The sequence below is a fragment of the Syzygium oleosum genome, unplaced genomic scaffold (assembly GCF_021117445.2).
Source record: "Syzygium oleosum isolate NSW1041296 unplaced genomic scaffold, Sole_v2.1 Sole_v2.19, whole genome shotgun sequence".
NCBI classification, from domain to species: domain Eukaryota; kingdom Viridiplantae; phylum Streptophyta; class Magnoliopsida; order Myrtales; family Myrtaceae; genus Syzygium; species Syzygium oleosum.
The window spans coordinates 6592008-6613806 of NW_026607503.1; the positions used below are offsets into that span (position 1 = coordinate 6592008).

Consider the following 21799-nt stretch of genomic DNA (forward strand, 5'->3'; position numbering starts at 1 on the left):
CAGACCTATTTGCCTTATATTTGATCTTGTACACCCATTTGCAACCAATTAGCTTACGATGAGCAGGTAAGGGTACAATATCCCAAGTCTTATTTTCCATTAAGGCATGTAATTCGGCCTTCATGGCTTTCTGCCAACGTGAGTTAATGATTGCTTCATCATAGGATAATGGTTCTCTTTCCTTAGATATACAACTGACACAACACATATGTTCCGATGATAGCTGATTAAATGAAACAAATGAAGATACGGGATAGTGGATACTTGAAGAATTCAAGATGGCACATACATAATCCTTGATCCATGTGGGTGGACGAATGACACGCCCCGAACGTCGAGGTTGCTCAATATTGTCTGTTTCAGGTATAGAATGGATAGATGTTCCATTAATATCTTCCATAAGAGATGTTGTCAGAGGGTGTACAAGACCTCCTTCAACTGATTGATTGAAGCTTTTAATCAAAAAATCCAGAGGAGTTGAACGGTCTTCACTGCGTTCTATAGCCGGAGACAATATCGGATTTACTGGAGGTGCATTGAACGATAAGGGTGCGTTTGTTTCACGGAAAACGTAACGTTTTTGAAAAATGTTTTCTGGAAAATTATTTTTCAGGAAAGTGGTTACTTTTCCTTTATTTGGTGATATGTAATAAAAAACATTTTTCGGTGTTTGGATCACATTTGGAAAATGATTTCAATCCCATGATTTTATCTCAAGATGTTAACTACTTTTTATTTTTTATTTTATTTAAACAAATCGAATTTTTAATTATTTTTTATTTTCTTTCTTACTTTTCTTTTTCTTTTTCTTTTTCTTTTTTCTTTTCTTTCCTTTTCTTTTTACTCCTTCCTCTACCACGACTGGCTAGCGACGGTTGGCTCGCGCTTGTGGCCGGTCGCCGACCGTCACAGAGGCCGGTAAACGGCGGAGGGGAGAAGAAGGAAAAGAAAAAGAAAGAAAAGAATAAAATATTTAAAAAGTCAAGTGAGCAATTCCGAAAAGTGTTTTCACTTTATTAGATTAAGGAATTCACTTTCATAATTTTATACATGAATGTTTTTCTTGATCGGAAAGTGTTTTCGGTTGACTAATCATTTTCGGCGAACCAAACGGGTGAAAGTCCGAAAAACGGATTCTCAGAAAACACTTTCTTTGAAATAAACGCACCCCTAAATGCTAATTTGGAAATAAATCCTCTTCAAATAAGAAAGAACGATGATGTTCTGTGTGACCGGAAGATTCAATTGGTTTGTCTTCATCTTGAATGAGAAATATGCTTGCTTGGAAAATGGTATCTTTGCTCTCAAAGAAATTCCTGGTGGATGGCTCGAAAACACGATGACCTTTCTGGAGAGTCGAATAACCAATGAAAATACAACGACGGGCGCAGGGACCCATTTTGTCTCGAGGACCCACAATAGCAACACAGCATAAATAGCCAAAAACTCTTAAATGATAAGTTTCAGGTTTCTTACCTAAGAGAAACTCAAAAGGGTGTTCATCCTTCAAGAATCTAAGATGGCATTCGATTGATCAGTTAAGCTACCATGACCACACAAATGCCCCAAAAGGTTTCTGGAATGGAAGCTTGAAATTAACAGCACGTGCAACTTCTAGGAGGTGACGGTGTTTGTGTTTGACAATCTCATTTTTTTGTGGAGTGTAAATGCAAGATCGTTCATGGAGAATTCCATGGGAAGAGAAGAGAGTTGCACATTCATGATTAAGAAATTCACTTCAATTGTTAGTTCGAATGAGTTGGACAGAAGTCCCAAACTGATTTGTAGTTAGGAAGAGGAAAGTTTTAAGACGAGAAGGGACTTGGCCTTTTGATTACATAAGGAAAACCCATGTGGCTCGAGAATAATCATCCACGATAGTAAAAAAAAAATCATGATCCTTCACGATGTGGAGTATGATATGACCTCAAACGTCAAAGTGGATGATTGCAAAATTTTTGTTGGCACTTGATTTGCTGTGAGGGAGAGGCTTACGTGATTGTTTTGCTACTGGACATTTTTTGCAGTGAGGATAGGGAAAAGAAGCACTATGGCCCAATCGTTGATGAGAAAGAAAAATATTATCATTGATAGCGGTATTACACTATGAATGTTTATTCAAGGAAACATTTGACAAATCAAAATTTTGTGGAAAACTAGTCAAAAAATAAAGCCCTTGTGAAACACTACCCAAGCCCATTAGTTTGCCAGTTGAAAGGGCTTGATAGAAACAATTATTAGAATTGAAAAAGACAAAACATGAATTGTCTTGGCAAACTTTGCAGACAGAAATGAGATTAAATTGAAATTGAGAATGTAGAGGACATTTCGAAGGATGATAGAAGGGGTAAGATTGATCGTGTAAGTGACATGCCGATTAGGAAAACTAATGGATGTAGGTGAATTCATATGAGCATGAATATGACCAAAGAATCTTTTGTCGCAAATAATATGGTCATTAATACCCGAATCAATTTATCCACTCATCACTTGAAATATAATTCATTAAGCAGTAAGAGGTACCTGAGAAACTTACTGTCTTGTCAGAAATATCAAATTACTTCAAGGCCTTCATGAGCCGTTGATACTGGTCATGAATGATTTTGCCTAATTTCTTTTATCAATATTTGCACCATGACCTGATTAGTTGGGAATTACCTTTATTTCTATCCTTTTGTCTAGGTTTTTCATGCAACTTCTAGCAAGTATCTATAGTGTGACGCGGACGTCGCAATAATCACAAAATAATTTACCTTTGCCTTTGAAATTATGTCCATTTCCTTTTTGAGACGTGGCAAGAGATGGAATGACCGATTTAAATATCGGTGCTAACGTGGCTTCGTAGGGAGCATCCGATCTGGACGTTAAATGCTTCGCACGTGGGCCGTCTAGATTTCATAAACAAATCTGAGCCGTCCATGTTATGGGCGGAGGTCTTCAGCAAACCCTAGAGTGCACGTCGAAATCTGCCTCCGTTCTTCCCCTGATTTTCTGGCGTTCCTTCTCTGCTGGGTCTTCACCTGAGCTACGAGGAGCATGGACTCCCTGACCTTCACATGTTCCCACGAAGCTAAACGTTGGCTTTCCTCCTGGACGGCGAGCTGGTAAATTCGGCCGAGCACCGGCATCAGTTCCATCGCCAGGATCTGGGAGCGAAATGTCAGGTGCGTCTCATTCAAAATCAAAAGAAAACGAGCAGCTTTCTTTCTTTCCTTCACAGGTCTATACTGTTTGAATGTTGACTCCAGTCCCTCGAGTTTCTCCTCGGCTACTTCCATATCATTCCAAAGCGACGAGAGCTTGTTGAAGCAAGCCGTGACCGTCATATTCCCTTGCTTGAGTTCATTGCATGCCTGCGTATGAGCAAAAATCTTCGCTCGGTCTAACTTACCATACATTCCTTTGATATTCTCCCACATGCATTTCAAGTTCTCAATTGGAGGAAGTTCAGCCACGACTTCCGGAGAAATTATATTACCGATCCATGTTCGGACAAGTTGATTGCATTTCTTCCAGTGTCGCGCCGGATGCTTGTCGGAGGGAATCGGGGCGGCTCCGTCAAGGAAGCTGTCCTTGTCCTTCATTACCAAGGCTCGTCGAAATTCTTGGGATCACATGTGATAATTCTCCGGCTCGAACAACTGCTGGCTGATGAGTCGCAGCTTCAGCCTATCGGCGATGGAGGTATACAGGGGGTTGCCAAGCTCCGGGCAACCATAGGCCGGGGCACTTACCACAATATTGATCGGTGGGCTCCCTCGGCCTGGCTCCATGGCCTTCAAAATCTTGGGCCTAGTTTGTTGGCCCTTGAAAATTATACCATAGGTTCAAATGGTTTGGCCCATACCATAGTGGATTGAATGGGCCGTGCATAAATAGCCTGTAGCCATTAGATGGGCTGGCCCAAATTAGGTTGCCCCTGGTTTGGCTGGACTTGAGCAAGATCTCGTTGGATGGGCTAGATCAGTTCGATGGACTTCTGACTTGGTCCGACTCCAATCGGATCCTCGAGCATTGAGTCCAGACGCGAGTCCGAATGAGGTGTATCCTCCGGATTTCTTTCTGGAATTGAATCTTCTGATTTTGAAGAGTTCCTCGGCATGGTATCGTTAAGAGAGTACCTTTTTTATTATTTAATCGCTCAAAAAATGATTCTTACACTAGCGTGCTAACCTTGTTTTGCATATTAGTTTTCTTGCAACATGGGTAGAAAAAACCGGAAGGCAATCAAGAAAGAGAATTTGCGGAAGCTAAACCAAGAATATATGCTCTGATACCATGACAGAAAATGAGAGAGAGAAGGAGCTTGAAGAATTTCTTTGTATTCAGTCTGATTTGATATGTATTCTTTACATGTATTTATATTACAAAGTATAAATAATAAAAGGAAAATACAAAGATAGGAAATCATTCTAAATCACTAATTGATATCAATCTAAACCCTACATTGATTCAAGTATCTTCAATCAAATCAATTGAACAAATCATATCTCCAACACGGTATTGTAGTGCCACGAACTTCGTAGACCGAGGTTGGTGCCTTGGTTCCTAGGGTCTTCCCAAACCGTAGGTTCGAGTTGGCTACGGATAGATACGTGCAAAATTAAATGCAGTCATTCCGGTCAATTCTTGCCAGAAGTCGCTGGTGTGTCACGTAGGACGATCGGCAATGAATGATCGGAAATACTATATTGAAATTTCACACAAATATTTAAGATGAAATTAACAAATTTTTTTTAAAAAAAGTTTATGATAAAATTAGCCTATGTATAATAAATTTAGTATTGATAAGATAATTTTTCCCAAATATAGTCTCACAAGGGCTTGCATAGGCCAGGCAAGATGGGACCAATTAGATTTAATTAGGTTAATGATAGTTTATACATTTTTAAAAGTTGATTTCTTTGAGGATTTAAATAAGATCAATTAGCAAAAGAATTTGATGGAAGTAAATTCAAATGAGCCATTGATGGAAACTGTGATATTTTTGGGTGTTTTTTGGTCCCAAAGTTAAATTCATGCTTTCCTCACATGTCAAGAATGTAATAAGAGAATGTGAAAAATCTAAGAGTGTATGTATATTTATAGGTCAGAAAAATCTAAGTTTATTTTAAGCGCAATTAGAGGTAGCCTCATTGTTTATGAGGAGAAAATATTGATAACTAATGTTCACATGTCTCTTTGTATAATTTGGGGCTAGCACTATTTAATTATGATATTATGAATTTGATTCGTGCCATGTACTCGCAAGTTGCAGTCTTGTTCAATGGCATAGCGCTCAATTAAAACTTACCAATACCTTGAGGATCATATTAGGTTGAATTGGTCTCGAGATCGAGGGGAAATTGTTTTCAGATTTCATGTTTAGTGGATTGAGTGCATTGCAATCATTGATCTTGTGGGATCCACATGCAGCCCATAACATCAGCGGTTACGATGCACCCAATCCAACGGACTAGAATCGATGGAAAAAATTTAAATTTGAGGGTAGGGCTCCCGCCGTTGCTATCTAATCCGACGGTCTTGATGTGCCTAGCGCACCTGTTCTCGAGCCGGGCCATGTAAGTTTTGGGATGTAATGTCATTCAAGTACTCTATCAGCTCCATATCCGTTATACCTACTGGAGCATGGCCTGATTCAAGCCAGATTGGCTCATGACCCGGCTTAAAACCGTTCAATGAACCGCTTACTCTTCCGTCCTCCCTCAGTCCTCTAAGTCTAAACCCCTCCTCCTCTTTCTTTCTTTCTCTCTCTGCAATTTCTTAGGCTAGAGTGACGTCAACAATGGCCAAAGAAGCGAAGTCAGGGTGCTAAACACTCAAAAGGCAAGAAGAAGAAGAGGACTCGATCAAGCACGCAGAAGAGAGCTCGTCGAGACATAGCAATTCGCACCGTGTTGATTCCACGGATGAAGTCGAAGGACTGGCACAAGTCGAAGAAGCCAATCCAATGGTGCAGAAGGATAGTCCCTAGCCGAACTTGCTGTCGATTCTCTCGTTGCAGAACAAGGACATCGACGTTGGAAAGTTAGTCTCTCTCTATCTCTCTCCCTCTCTTCGAAGCGAGAGTTATGACTTCGATTGTTGTTGTTGTTTTTGTCACGTGGAAGTCTATATGCGGACTGCGGAGTTCAACCAATGCATGGGTTGCTATCATAATGATGAAGAAGAGTGGAGACAATGTGCTTACTATAAACTTAGTCGCGGTGATGCTTATTCACAGCGGAGTCTCTAACGATCGAAATGTTTATTATCGTTGACATCGAGGATTTCCGAGAATTTGTTTCGTGCTTTGAACTTAATTTGGAAATCAATCTGCTTCCTTTTCAATTTTGAAGATTTAGAACAAGCGTTGAGAAGCAAAATAGTTATGCAAAAACTTTCAAAAATGCGGTAAAAATATCAATCAATTAAAAAACGCGCCAAATTTGACAGACAGTTAGCCCTATGTGTCCTATATAACTTTCATGTTTTTATATTTTGTAAATAGGCCCTTCATTTTAGACAAAATTACCGATTTTCTCTAAGAACTCAAATGCAAACTGTTTTATAGGCCAACCAGACCTTGTCCGATTTATTGCATATAAGACCACCTAAACTTTACTGAAATGACCTCACACTTTCTAGGACCTTTTGAACAACTTTCATTTTTTGAATTTTTGCAAAAAGGACCTCACCTCGAAATTGCAAAACAAATTTGAAGGACGCAGAGGTCAATTTTTTAGATCAAACTCAAAAACTTTTACTGTTTTGAGCAAGCTTTTAATATGATCAATTGAATTCCGATTTTCACAAAATTTATATCATTAGAAAGCTCTTGTTCTTATCTAGAAGTTATATGTCACAAAATATTTCAAAATTCGAAACACAAAAAATCATAAAAATCGAAGAACACGTCAGTGAACTCGAATTTTTTTGGAAAACTTCAAACATTTTGAAACTAGCATAAATCTTGTTGTATCTGCATGCATCGATGAAGGTTTGCTATCAATTGATCCTCTTGATGACTCCCTTCCATTTTGGAAATGGCAAGAAGCTTTTGCAGATGAGTAGTGGTAGGTAGCAATGGCGAAGGATATACATGTTTTGAAGAAAAATTGCACATGGGATCTTGCCGTTCTTCCTCCTGGTGGTAAGTGAGTGTTTGTAGTCAAACAAAAGATGAATGAAACTGTAAACAGATATAAAGTACGGTTAACAGCAAAAGGATTTACTCAGACTTGTGATATTGACCATCAATAAACCTTTGCTCCTGTTGCCAAGTTGAATACTGTTCGAGTGCTATTTTCGTGTGTTATTAACCGATATGAGATCTTCAATAGTTAGATGTGAAGAATGCCTTTCATAGAAAGTTAGAAGATGAAGTGTATAGAGAAATTCCTCTAGCTTTTTCTTGCGACAAAACTCAAGGTAAAGTGTGTAAGATGAAACGTGTACTTTATGATTTAAAGCAGTAACCTCGAGCATGGTTTGGTAGGTTTCAGAAAGCTATGGTCTCTGTTGAGTATAAACAAAGTAATGCTAATGATACTTTGTTTGTGAAGGAATTAGGTGCTAAAGTCACTATTTTCATTGTCTATATAGACAACATTGTTGTCACAGGGAATGATAGTGATGAGACCAGCCGGTTGAGGACATTTCTTGGACAAGAATTCGAGATAAAGGATCTTAGAAAGCTTCGATACTTTCTTGGGATTGAAGTTTCATGATCTTCAAAATGTATCTTTCTATCCCAACTGAATACGTCATTGATCTTTTGGCAGAAGTTGGATTATTGGGATGTCATCCCTTTGATACACCTATTGAGATCAATACTCGTCTTCGAGAAAAGGATGGCGATTTGGTGGATAAAGGTCGTTATCAGCGATTAGTGGGCAAGTTGATTTATTTGTCCCATACCTAACCTAATATTGCTTTTGCAGTGAGTCTGGTAAGTTAGTTTATGTATGATCCATATTCTACTCATATGAATATTGTTCTTCGGATCTTTTGGTATTTGAAGTTTCCTCCTGGAAAAGGGATTCTTTTGTCTCCTCGTGATGGCTTGAAAGTCAAAGCCTATACAGATGTTGATTGGGCTGGATATCCTGACCGGAAGTTTATTTCTGGGTATTGTACTTTCTTATGAGGGAATCTTGTGACTTGGCGCAACAAAAAGCAGAATGTGGTTGCCCAATCTAGTGCTGAAGCAAAGTTTCATGCAATGGCACACAGAGTTTGTGAGCTGTTATGGCTTAAAGGATTACTTGAAGATTTTGATGTATCTATTCATAGTCCTATGATGCTATATTGTGATAATAAGGTTGCCATTAGTATTGCTTATAATCCTGTACAGCATGACCGTACGAAACATGTAAAGATTGACAGACACTTTATCAAGGAGAAGTTGGATAGTGGTTTAATTTGTATGCCATTTGTTCAATATGTTGATCAACTTGCTAATGTGTTCACCAAAGGATTAGGGGGTAAAACGTTTCATCCTATTTTAGTCAATTTGGGCATGTGTGATATCTATGCTCCAACTTGAGGGGGAGTTGAGAGTATTTGGCTGATAGAGGCATATTTGTCTATTTCTTTTATTATTTAATGTATTGCGGCAATGAAGGTGGTATTGAAAGTATGACCTTTTGGCTTTATTATAAAAAGATAGCCTGGGTCATATCGACCTAATCAAGAATTTAGTTCATTTTTTCTCTCAACAATAAATCTTGTTTTATCTGCATGCATAGATAAATGTTTGATATCAATTGATCGTCTTGATGACTCCTTTTCATTTTGGAAATGGGTCACACCAGCATCAGTATGCATGCTATATCGAATGTCGCTACGATGACCCATTGACAGCATATTAAGACCTCCAATTTCCTTTGGGGTGTAAAAAGTAGCAGAAGGAATCCTGAAAGAAAGTGGAGAATTAAAAGTCAAATTAGTAATGGCCGATTTCTCGCCCACTCATCAAATATTAAAACAATCACCTGCTGAGCATTTTCCAATTCAATCCAATCTTGATACAGGAATGGATTGTACTCTTGCATTTGACCAGAAAATTTAAAAGTTCTTCTGCATGCACCGTCGATTAGCAGAAGTTTGTCAGGGGACTTGTGTGATAGATAAAGTTCACAAAAGATAACACTCGCTACACTACAGAACACTCGCTAATATATTGAAAAACCTTGACCGCATCAAAACCTAGAACTAGGGTAATTTATCCGAATCAAAGCAGTGAACATGTGCATGTACAAGAGCATGCTAATTGATGCACTCAAGCTTGAATAAATATATTGGTAGATACAAACCCTGTTCGGATGTTTCCTTTGACACTGGCTTAGGGGAAAAAGTACCAAAAAAGTCATAACATATTGCATTGGCACCAATTCAGTCATAAACCTTTCAATTTGATCAATTTAGTCCTAAACATTTTCACATTGATATTAATTCAATCCGTCCGGCCAATTTAAGCCGGAAATCACTGACATGGACGCCGGGGGTCATACATGGCACGACCGACGCTGACGTGGACATTTTTAAATAATTTTTCAAATTTTTTTCTTTTATTTTCCCTTTTTTTCTTCTCTTTTCTTTCTTTTTTCCTTTCCTTTTTTTTTTCTTTCCTTCCTCTTCCCTCTGTCGGTCGCCAGCCTCCATGGTGACCGGCGAAGGCTGCCGGTGAGGGCGAGGGCAAGGGCGTCTCCAGCCACAGGGGACGCCAGCCCTCGCCAGCCTTTGGTGAGGGTCGGCGAGGGCTGGACGAGGCTGCCCCTGGCCAGATCCTGCGAGGGGAACCCCAGCCCTCACCAGAAGTTCTCACCAGATTTGGTGAAAGCCCGGACGCCCTCGTTGTCGCCAAAGGCTGGCAAGGCCCCTCGCCATCTGGGTGAGGCTACCCCTCGCCAGATCAAATCTAGCGAGGGCTGGACGAGGGTCCCCCCACTAGATTTGGCGAGGGGTGGCCTCGCCATCTGGGCTAGGGCGTGCCGGCCTTTGCCGGCCTCTGGCGTGGGTTGGGCAAAGGTTCCCTTGCCAGATCTGGCGAGGGGTGGCCTCGTCCAGCCCTCGCCAAGGGCCAGGGAGTGGTCGGCGAGGGCATCTTGGCCCTCGCCCTCGCCGGCCACCAGCGGCCTCCGCCTTTCACCATGGAAGCTGGCGACCGGCGGAGGGAAGAGTAAGGAAAGAAAAAAAAAAGGAAAGGAAGAAAGAAAAGAGAAGAAAAAAAGAAAAGGGAAAATAAAAGAAACAAATAATAAAAAAATATTTAAAAATGTCCATTTTAGCGTTGGTTGTGCCACGTGGGAGTGGTCATGCCACGTCAGCGATTTCTGGCTTAAATCGGCCGGACGGACTGAATTTGTACTAATGTGAAAAAGGTTTAGGATTAAATTGCTCCAATTGAAAGATTTAGGACTAAATTAACACTAATATAATAAGTTTATGACTTTTTTGGTACTTTTGCTCATGTTGAGAATGACATTCGTCCCCAAAAGGAATACTTGACCAGTGAAAGTGAACTCTCCCACCACCTCCGCCACCACCGCCATTGGGACTCCCATGTGCGACGGTAGAGATGATATATGGAAGAGTCACCAAGGACCAACGCATGAATAAACAGAAGGATAGTTCCACCAGATCCACCTCCAGATCCTATATCTGAGATGGTCCTACCATTTGTTTCTCTTATACGCTCTCCAATCTCTGTCCGTCTGCTCTAATGGAACCATCAATCGACAGACTTGACAATGAGTGCTCCAACGAACCCATTACTCTCGAAGCAATAAAACAAGATTAGCATCTGTGTGAACAAAAGTGAGATCACTAACTTAACGTAGGAAGCAAACCCCCTTCAATCCATTAGTTATTCATGTTCCGAAGTTTACGATCGTGCCTCTGGTGCGACCACCAAGAAGGGTTTGTTTCACCACCTCCAAGCTCATTGCCTATCCTCCTGCAACAGTGTATTCATCCGAGGTATCCCTCTGTCCTATGAATACTATGAAAGCAAAGGCAGTGAATTTGCAGGAGCATAATCCTTGAATATCCGCAACCGGAAGTTCTAATGCCCTATTCAATAAAAAGACAGTAAATCATGTCACGAGATCAAATATATCAGGAAGAATACGAAAAAGATAAACTTGTAGAGGAAAAAACTCTAGCTTCTTACCTCCAAATCTCCAAGGTTAAACACCCGTTTTGTGCCTGTGCTTCTTGCTTCTTGAAGGCATATTCAGCCCGTCTCCTAAATCAATAAACTCACTTTCCCATGGCTGTGAAAAATTTAGCATCAAACACTCAGAAAATGCATGACATATGACCTCATCCAACTGAAAATATATCCAAAGGCCATAAACCATGCTATAACTGTATGCAAACAGAGCGTACGCAGAAAATCAAAACCATCAAAGACCATCTATGAGAATCAAAGAGGAGAATGTCTGCACGAGAACTGTTCCCTTCCTCGGGTGGATAGTTTCCTTCAGACAGTTCCAATTTCCAATGACTCAAGCTCCTGGTGAAGAACTTGGCAGAGATCCATAGCAACACTGTCATGGATCTTTTGCCAAAAATGAGCGCTGAATATCTGGATTAGAGAAATCGTCAATGTAGAAACTTTCTGTAAGTAAATATCCCATTAAGATCCCACTGCACTTGGAATCCCAAATAAACATTCGCTCTGTTAATTGTCGGCGACCACCACAGGGTAAACCTTAGGAATCTGATTCCAATCAGATCTCCACATTTGTGATCCTTTTGTACTCGAATGACTCTAAAACCACGTAATTAAGAACTAAGCGAAGTTGCTTGTGTGGCTCATATCCTTTTGTCCATAACACTGGACAACCAAAGAAGCAAACGGAAGTCCCCTTATAAGACCGTAAAGAGTATGTGTGGCTCATATCCTTGTAAAAGAGGCAACATTATACTTCTCATTAACACAATTGGCAATGTTGTGATCAAGAACTAAGCGAAGAGTCCTGCAAATGCACAAAAGCCACGTTAGACATATCCCTGAGAATCCTAATGACATCACAGATAAGAGACTACAGCACATTACCAATTCAACATAGTCAAGTCATGTTTTTCAAGTAATTTATCCAATCTGGTTTAAAGCATGACTATACAATCCTCACTTGTATCACATCTACCCAGTAAGTTATATATACCAAGGCACCAATTGTAGACCAAGAGCGGAGGTGGCTCTCAATCCGCAGGCTTAATCCATTTGGAAAACAGATGAAATTTCTCACCTTCGTACCACAGGTATTGGTCAAGATACACATTAGTAATCTTCTCAAGAAGCTCAATCCCACAAGCAGGAAAATACAGAGTCGTGCCAAAAACAAAAGGCATCACCTGTAATGCCGGCTCCGTTTCACGATCGGCAAGGACTGCAGTGCAGACAACATTCCGTCACCGATCCAGCACGCTAAGAACAACGCAGTGAACGACGACCTATCATGGTGGCCACCGGGATCCGAGACCTCAGTGAGCAGCGCGACCTAATCAACGCCGGAGGGTCGCGAGACCTCGAGGGTGTTGAGGGTTCTTTGGTGATTTGTTGAAGAAGGAAGAAGAAGAAACGAGAATGACGAGAGAGAGAAAGAGAGAGAGAGAGAGAGAGAGAGAGAGAGAGAGAGCAACGGTCGGAAAAGAAAACCAAGGAGAGGCATTTGAAGAAGGAAGAAGAATTTGACCAAAAAAAAGGGGAAAAATGACACAAGCAGTCCCTAAACTTTAGCCTAATGTGTAATTTAGTTCCTGAATTTTTAATTTGTTCAATGTAGTCCCTGAACTTTAACCAAATATGCAGTGTGGTTCCTGAACTTTTAATTTGTTCAATGTCATCCTTGAAATTTTGGTGGTACATGTTCAATTTAGTCCCTTAACTATATGAAAATGTTCAATGTGGGACCACATTGAACATTTTCATATAGTTCATGGATTAAATTGAACATGTACCAAAATTTCACCACATTGAATATTTTCATATAGTTCAGGGACTAAATTGAACATGTACCAAAAGTCCAGAGACCACATTGAACAAATTAAAAGTTCAGGAACTACATTGAATATTAGGTTAAAGTTTAGGGACTATATTGAACAAATTAAAAGTTCATGGACAAAATTGCACATTGGACCAAAGTTCAGAGATTGTTTTTATCATTATCCCAAAAAAAAAAAGAAAGGAAGAAGAAAGTGAGAGGAGAGACAGAGTAACGGGAGGAAATTGAAATTTAAAAAAAAAAAGAGAGAGAGAAGAAATTTGAAAATTTGCATGTTGAAAAAAGAAGGCCTGTTTTCTTGAAAAAAGTCTACAAATCACATAATAATAATAATTGATTACCTTTTAAGAGTAACATTTTTCTCGTGTGTCAAATTTATAATTCATCATATCATTATGTCAATCAATTTTATAAATAAGGGTTCTTTTGAGAATACCTTTATTTTTCAATTTTAATTTTCGTAGTTGAATTTCAATCTTTGTTTAAAACTATATATTGAAAATCTTTAAAAGTCCATATGGAATGTAAAAATTATAATTTTAAAATTGATAAGAAAGTTAATCTGTAATTTTTTTTATTTAGAAACATACGAACCTAAGGATCTCTAAGAAATATGGATTTTGTGGAAACGCTTAGATTTCTCAGTGCAGATGGATGGAATTAAGGCTTGACATCGAAAACTCCATATTATATCTCGTTAATGAATGTCTCGAGGTAATTATCGGACATATTTAATCAAGAAAGTGTTCTATTTTCCAAGCACTTAGAGAAAAATTAAAGTACTGAAATAATAATATTTTCTTGTTTAATTGCTTAACGAGTTTGGTAAAGGCATTTTTCAACCAAATTCAAATTCCTAACGTGTGAGCCTAAATAATTCCAAGCACTAAATCGAATGAATTTCACGTGAAACCTACGTAATCTAATGAACATGCTCTTAACTCGTGTATCATAAGCATGCGAAAATTGCTCTTTTGAGACATGCCTTAGCTACGAGAAGGGCGGAAAATGTCGGGGGAGAGTTCCACAAGTTCATAATACATCGTGTAATAGAACTCGATCTTGACATGTTTTTAGCAAGTTTGAATTTATTCGTGTTCGCACATTAAAAAATATATGTTTTTATGTACTTAAGTTAACTTTTTTCATTACCACAGATACATCCCATAATAAAATGCTTCTTTGAATCTTGTTTGACACGTGCTCCAAATAGTGATGACCTGTAATTTTTCTACAAATGATAAACTAAATTAAAAATCATTCTTTGTGGTTTCCCTTCTATAGTTGTCTAGATAGCATCGGATTGTGTTAAATTATTTGCACATTCAGACTTGGTAAAAATCACTCAAAGAATTTCGAATTTTCCTCGAACTTTTCAACTTGGTTCGAGTGGTGTTACCACCAATCGATTTATTTAACCTAGGTTGAGTGGATACCTAAAATACTTAAAAAGTTATAGACTCATAAACTATCTAGGTGACATGTATAAGATGACTAGTTTATGTGCCTTGACGCGAGGCTGAGATTCCAAAGTTCGGTTTCGTGAGGAATGGATTAGTATCCAAAAATGTCGTTTCGGTACTTCAACTTATTGATTAAGACCTAATTCATATTTATGTGCATTTTCCTTAATTTATTTGAAAGTGTTTGAAAAGTCGAATTTTGGCCAGTACGCAATCAAGTGAAAATATCGCATCATCTCGTATTGAGCAACTCCATCGTGTGTGAAGATATATTTGAAATATGTTATGCATGAAGTGTGATTGTAACGTGATTGAATGGCTTAGAAAAAGTTATCAACGATTATGTAAAAATAGCATATGACACGTGTAAATGATACACGGAAATCGTATATGACATGTGGAAATAACAAGTGAATATTGAATATGACATATGCGAACGACATGCAGAAATAGTATATGACATGAATGCGTGACGTGGCAATCATGTACAAATTGCACACGAAATGATGTGTCAATCATGTATGCGACATGCCTGATGACATGACAATCAAATGTAACATGGATGGATGGCATGCAACTACTGCATTCATACATTTTGAGTTACCAATTACCGTGTCACTTGCCAGGCCATTCCCACACGTCATTTTTGTTTCCACACTGCTTTCAAGTGCCCCGTCACATGCCATATCATTAGCTTGTGTCGTTTCCAAATGCCATATCACATTCTATGTCATTCGCATGTCATTTTGAATTGCTATTATCTAGTCATTCGCATATATGGATGACAAAATTGCTCCGACCGGCCTCGCTGGGACGCACTTCACCTCATCCCGATTGGGGTGATACTACTCCAGAACAGGGATGGAGAATAAAAATCTTCATTTTGCAAGAGGTTTATTGACTTTATTATGTTATTTTGTATCTTTCACACATTAATATTTTTAAAATTTTGGGTCATATCCTACTTCTATTGCTATATTATATAACACATGGTATTTAAAAAAAAAAGTTTTTTTCTTAAAGAGAAAGAATTGGGAGGAGCGACAAGCAATGACAACCCCATCTAGGCAAAACCGTAAGGGTTCAATATCCGTCACGGAGTGTTTAGTTTAAGCGAGGTTGAGACTCTGCTACTAGGCACCATTGAAGCAGGCGATCTTGTCACTATGATGCCACCGGCGCATTACAGGTCCACAACCAATTCACCAAACATAGTCATAAGACTAGAGTAAGCAAGGCTCGACCCCATGATATGGAGAAGGGAATCTCAACAAGTGACCAAGTAGGCCGCCACCACCATCGGTGGTAGAAAATAAGTATTATGATTGTGGTGTGATTAATCTAAGGTAAGAATGATGCGATAATACTAAATATTTATCATTTTATTTTTCATTAAAAGTAAGATTTCAACAGGGCAGATTAGGGGAATGCGGACCCGTGTTATTATGTGACGGGGATGGGGCAAAGGGTATTGCCCCCTGTAGGTGAGGATGGGGCAAGGTATTGGCGCTTGGGGTCGAGATCAGTGTGAACCTTGCCCACCCCCACCCACACCCACCCCCTCCTATTTTCATCCGGAAAATTGTCCAAAAAGTCCTAAACCTATTGCACTTTTGCCAATTCGGTCCTAAACCTTTTAAGTTTGTCAATTGAGTCATAAACCTTTTCACTTCTTGTCAATTGAGTCCATCCGGCCAATTTTGACCGCCTGGAGCTGATGTGGACACCGGCCGGCGCCGGCCGTCTGGCCAACGCTGACGTGACAATTTTAAATTTTTTTAATATTTTTCTGAAAATTTGAATATTTTTTTATTTTTTTCCTTTTCTTTTTTTTCCTGGCCTTCTTCCCTCTAGCCGATCCGGTGATCCACCAGAGGCCGACGAGGTCGAACCAGCCAAAGGCGAGCCTCGCCGGCCTCTGGCGAAGCTCGCCCCCGCCAGCCACTGGCAAGGGCGAGCCTCGCCGGCCCCTAGCTGGGCGAGGTCGAACCTCGCCCGACCTCGCCGTCGCTCGAGCCTCGCCCAAATCTGGCAAGGCCGACCTCGCCGTCGCCGTTGCTTGGGTCGGGATGGCGAGGTCGGGCGAGGGCAAGCTTCACTAGAGGCTGGCGAGGTCGACCTTGCCTGCCAGAGGGAAGGCCAAAAAAAAAAAGAAAAGGAAAAAAATTTAAAAAAATTAAAAATTGCAAGTCAGCGTTGGCCAGACGGTCAGCGTCCACGTCAGCTCCAGGCGGCCAAAATTGGCCGGATAGACTCAATTGGCAAGAAGTGAAAAGGTTTAGGAGTCAATTGACAAACTTGAAAGGTTTAGGACTGAATTAACAAAAGTGTAATAGGTTTAGGACTTTTTGAATAATTTTCCCTATTTTCACCTCATGTGCCACTTGTACATATTTTCAATTTTCACATCACATGCCATATCATTTGCGCATGTTGTATGTGCCATGTTATTTGCGAATTGTCATTCTCAATTTCCACATCATATATTATGTCATTCACACGTCATTTTCCACGTTACATGTCTCATTCATTGCGCATTTTCAAAATACGCAGTCAAACGTGCAAACGGGGTTTCCAACTAGCATGATATGCAGTCCATTTTGCCTAATTGCAAACTGAGAGATTTCAATAGTCAAAATTAATTTTCAAAAATCATTCTCATTTCAAATTTATAAAAGCGCACGAGAAAAGTGTTTTGGATCTTAATTAAAAAGTTGTGGTACCGATAGAGGGGCCTAATTTCCTAAATGTCGCGACCTACCCGAACCGATCGAATTTAGGCCAAGAGGTATTTGTCAAGGACCGAGGCACTCCCGAGTCTCATACCTCACGCGGCGAGAATTGTCTAATTTACACATTCGATTGGAGTTGCCACTAGTCATGATCAAGGGTCGGCTAGAAACCCTAATCGAGACGAGGAAGTATCGTCTCGATACGTGCGAAAACCAGAGATTCCAAAATTCGGGGACTTGATTACACTAGCGATCTACTAGTGCCCTTTCGGTACCTAAAATTGATCACTCGCAAACTAACGTACCGGGCAGCCTATCGAAAATGTTAAGATTCCACCTAACCGTTCTAAAAATAGAAAATAACAATCAATGTATTAAAAGTGCGCAACTAGATAATCATAAAGAAAATAAACAACCAGCGACCTAGCATCTTCTCTAGAAAGGAAAAGACAATCAAAAGCCCTAAAGAAAAGCCCTAATGGCTTATCCGATTTTTGGGAATTTTTTTTTAAGGGGTTTTTCTCATTTTTCATTTTTTTTTTTAGAGTTTCTAACCTAAAATCTAGTGAAATTAAGCCAAAAACTGATTTCTGAGCATTTCCTAATTTTCTGGATTTTTTGGAGTTTTTCTGAATTTTTTTTTAATTTTGGATTTTTAAATTTCTTGAAATTTTCTGATTTTTTTAATGTTTTTTAATGTTTTTCAGACTTTTAATTTTTTTTTTGGATTTTTAAACATTTTCGAATTTTTTTGGAATTTTTGGAATTTTTTATTATTTTATATATTTTTTTTTGAATTTTTGCATTTTTAAATATTTTTTAATGTTTAAAATATTTTTAATAATATAATAATTCCGGACCGGGTCCCCTGACCCGATCCGCCCGACACATGACCCGGGATCCCCATTCCCCCACTCCTTTCTATTTTTTATTCTTTTCTTTTGATTTTCCTTTTTTCTTTTTTTTTCTTTTTCTTTTGTTTCTCTTTCTTGTTTTTTATTACTCTTCTTCATCCCCTTCGTGCCTTTCCCATGCACGTACTTTTGCTTCTTCACAGAGAGCTTCCTCAGCTGTTTCTTCATGGCGCCTTCACCGAGCCTCGCCGGGACCACGCCGAGGAAGCCCACCGCCGGTCGACGGCTCGGACCGCCAGCGCCGACGACCGACGCTGGCCGAACGCCGTCGCCGCCGGCCGCCGTTCCGGCGACAATACCGACGACTTACTCCGGTCACGGAACCGACATTAACGTGTAAAAATTCGATTTCTCGGCTCTCAAATTCTCGACCACCCCATAGAGATAGTAACACTGAACACACAAGGACATACACACATCAAATGAAGATAGAGAGCTAACTGTTTCGTTCCAAATCGCGAGCACACCCGGCAACCGGGAATGAAACTTCCGACGAGGAAACGTATACACACGGCCGACTCGTAGATGTGTGACCAGCGACGAAACCACATGAACAAAAGCGAGAAACTTGAAGTCAGTGACAATAACAGAGCAAATCGTGCATATATCAACACTCTAGAGTATCGGTTTTCATGGAGTTCATCTCGGGTCTCACTTGGGCATTTTACCGAGCAGGTGCTGTGCGACTAAAACTACGGGTTTCTAAGTCGATTTCAGTGGGGTTTAAAGGTTTTTCTTGGTGGATATCGGTCAAGAACGCATCCTGGAGGTGCAAAGAAACATTTTCCTCGTCTTGTGGTGCCGAGCGATCACCGAATGGACTCGGTGTGCCCGGCACCCGAGAGGCAGGGGAGGGGAGGCCAAAACAGGGGAAGGCCGAGAGAGACCCACCTGGTTCACGGCCGACCGGAGCGAGGTGCGACAGCTGGGGGGTTCGGCGTCGGTTCGGGCGGCCCTCCGGCGAGCGGGCGAGACTCGGACCTCTCCGATTCCCCTCAACTCTCTCCCGATCTCCTCTTTCTCTCTGTTTTTTCTCTCACGGTTTCACCTCTGTTCTCTCTTGTTTTTTTTTGAACTGTCCTCCCCCTTTCTCAGCCTCTTCTCCCTCCTTTTAACTCCCCTCTCCCTCTCGTCTCTCATGCATGCAAACTCCATTTTCTTCTTTTGTGAGTGCATGTATGAGGGCAGCAAGAAAGAGAAAGTGTGAGAGAGCGCCCTTTTTGTGTTTATTTTGACCTTTCTCCCATGGACGTCCATCTCTCTCTACTTTTATGATAATGCTTCAGCTTTTGTTAGTCAACCATACTAGCTGCCTTATTTTCCATTCCCAGCTCAATGACACGCTTGATCAGAGCGCCTTCTCAACCTCTACAATGCCAGCAGCCGGGTCCTTCTGTTCAAGGCTGAATCAGGTCCGTTTTTTTGCTAAAACGGCTGCAGGATCTCCTGGGTTCTTGTGTTGCCAGGATGCAGCGCTGTGCCATCGCTTCTTCTCTTCTGGAATCGCGACTATCACCCTCCTCGTGCAGAGCGTTTTTGTCGTTCCTGTTTGTCCCGTCCGGCTGAGCGTGAGGGTGAGAGGAAGGAGTGGCTGAGGGGCTGGGCTGAAGGCTAGAAGAAAGGCCAGGTTGGGCCGGGGCAGCCAAGCCAAAAATAGGCCAAAAATGGGCCGAAAAGAACAAACTGAAAAAGAAGGGGAAAAAAAAAACGGGTTGGGCTCAGAGAAAAAAAAAAGAAAAAAAGGGCTAGCACTATCAGGCGGGACCAAATCGGCCAGACCGATCCTCCTCCTTTTTTTTTTTTAATTAATAACTTTTTTTAACTCATCGTCTCCCTTTTACCTCAATTTGGCCCACTTACAATTTAGGCATCGATTTAACGAGACGGGCAAAATTAGGTGTCAACACTAAAAAACTCTAAATTTAAGGTCAAGTCCTAATTTGCCCCGAACTTTTTTTTTTATTTCAGAAAAAACCCCAAACTTTAGGTTCAGTCCCAAATCTGCCCCGAACTTTTTTTTGTCTTAGAAAAGGCCCCAAACTTTAAGTCTAGTCACAAATCTGCCCGGATTTTTTTTTTTTGTAAAAAAAAATCACCAATTTCAATTTGTTTACAAAAACCCACCCTCATGTCTAGTCCAGACTTGACGTGCCATTTCCACGTTGATAACAATCCACATCAGCAAAGTAATAGGGCGATAGGTACGGACCGACGTCGCATTTCCACTTCTATAATCCAATAAAAATTGTGGAAATTTTCAAAAATAAAACCGTTCTAGGATATGAAAGTTAGGGACAATAACAAATCCACCCCAAAAAGCTTTTTTTGTCTAAAAAAAACCCCAAACTTTAGATTCAATCCAAATTTGTCCCGGACTTTTCTTTGTCTAAAAAAAGGCCCCATTACTTTGCTGAGTGTGTATTTGTTATCGACATGAAAGTGCCACGTCAAGTTGGGACCGAATCATGAGGGTAGATTTTTGAAAATAGATTGAAATTTGATGATTTTTTTTACACGAAACAAAATTTGGGGCAGATTTGGGACTGGACTTAAAGTTTGGATTTTTTTTTTCTGAGATAAATAAAAGATTGGGGCAGTTTTGGAACTGGACCTAAAGTTTGAGGTGTTTTTTTAGACAAAAAAAAGTTTGGAGCAAATTTAGGACTTGACTTAAAGTTGAGGGTTTTTTAAGGAATTAGGCCCCAATAAAGACGGCTTGGGGTGCTAACTCTCCCCACCTAACCAAATTTGGAGACCTAAAACTCTTGATCACACAAATAGACTAATCCTCTTACACATGTTAGGTAGCTTCATTTCCGAAAACTGCTTAAGTATGGTAGGTGTTCAATCATCATCAATTTAGATTCAATCAAAATGATTGATAGCATCTTTTCTCCGTTTCAAGAATTCGAATAATTCAATTTAGTAGCTAATTTGCATCTAGATTTTGGGAAATCTAGGATCTCAAGCCCTACAGGCGATCTCATGATTTTCAAAAGTCCAAAATGCTACGGATTGGCAACTCCACATTGGGTTTTAGTTCAAATAACACATAGAGGATTCGAGCCATTTTGTCAATATTCTTTGGTTGAGTCTTTGAAGTTTGCATTATTATGATGCATTTTTCTCGGTTAAGCCTCTTCAATTTGTTTGTGCATGCGTTTAATTCTCGGCGTTCGGTTTGTAAAAGATATAATTTCGTGGTCTTGTCATAGTTTGCAGATATTGATGATGGATGCAGCACTTGGCCACGATGTTTTAGGTGTTTTTTCCTAAGTACTAGCAACCCGTCTAATAACTTGAATTTGGTGGCGAGATGGGAATTTAATTAGTTATTTTAGCAAAATTATGAAGACAATCGGGTAGGCTAATTAAGAGTTCGAAGAATTCAATCGGGACCTTTTATGATATAATGGCTCTCGCCTTCTTTTCACTCCATTTTTCATTGCATACACCCTGTTAGAATAATTAAATATTAAACAACACCTTCATCTAACAGCTTAAACTTTTAGAATAGTTGATAGTAGTCCCACAAAAATCTCACATGGTATTATAATAATTAAATATTAAATCACGAATTCATCTAACAGCTTAAGCTTTTAGAATAGTTAGCAGTGGTCGCACAAAAATCTCATGTGGTATCAAAGTAGAAAGTCCCGAGTTCAAATCTTTTTAGGTCCCATTTGCCTTCCTAT

The 21799-nt window shown here is 40.0% G+C and overlaps 1 protein-coding gene and 1 long non-coding RNA gene across 2 annotated transcripts; both read right to left on the bottom strand.

The window, feature by feature from the left end:
• Window positions 1-2921: 2921 nt before the first annotated feature.
• LOC115673970 (uncharacterized) lies at window positions 2922-3584 on the bottom strand. The gene has a single exon (XM_030596230.1). It carries the CDS (start codon window positions 3582-3584, stop codon window positions 2922-2924), a length of 663 nt encoding a protein of 220 aa, XP_030452090.1.
• Window positions 3585-10577: 6993 nt separating this feature from the next.
• Window positions 10578-12576, bottom strand: LOC130140530 (uncharacterized). The gene is made up of 3 exons (XR_008818516.1): window positions 12346-12576; window positions 11156-11966; window positions 10578-11055 (listed from the first exon to the last, which is right to left on the bottom strand). It is a non-coding gene; the product is annotated as an uncharacterized LOC130140530 (long non-coding RNA).
• Window positions 12577-21799: the final 9223 nt, after the last annotated feature.

Excerpts from the sequence above, each read along its gene's own strand:
- LOC115673970 (XM_030596230.1), bottom strand. The coding sequence starts at position 3,584 with ATGAAGGACAAGGACAGCTTCCTTGACGGAGCCGCCCCGATTCCCTCC.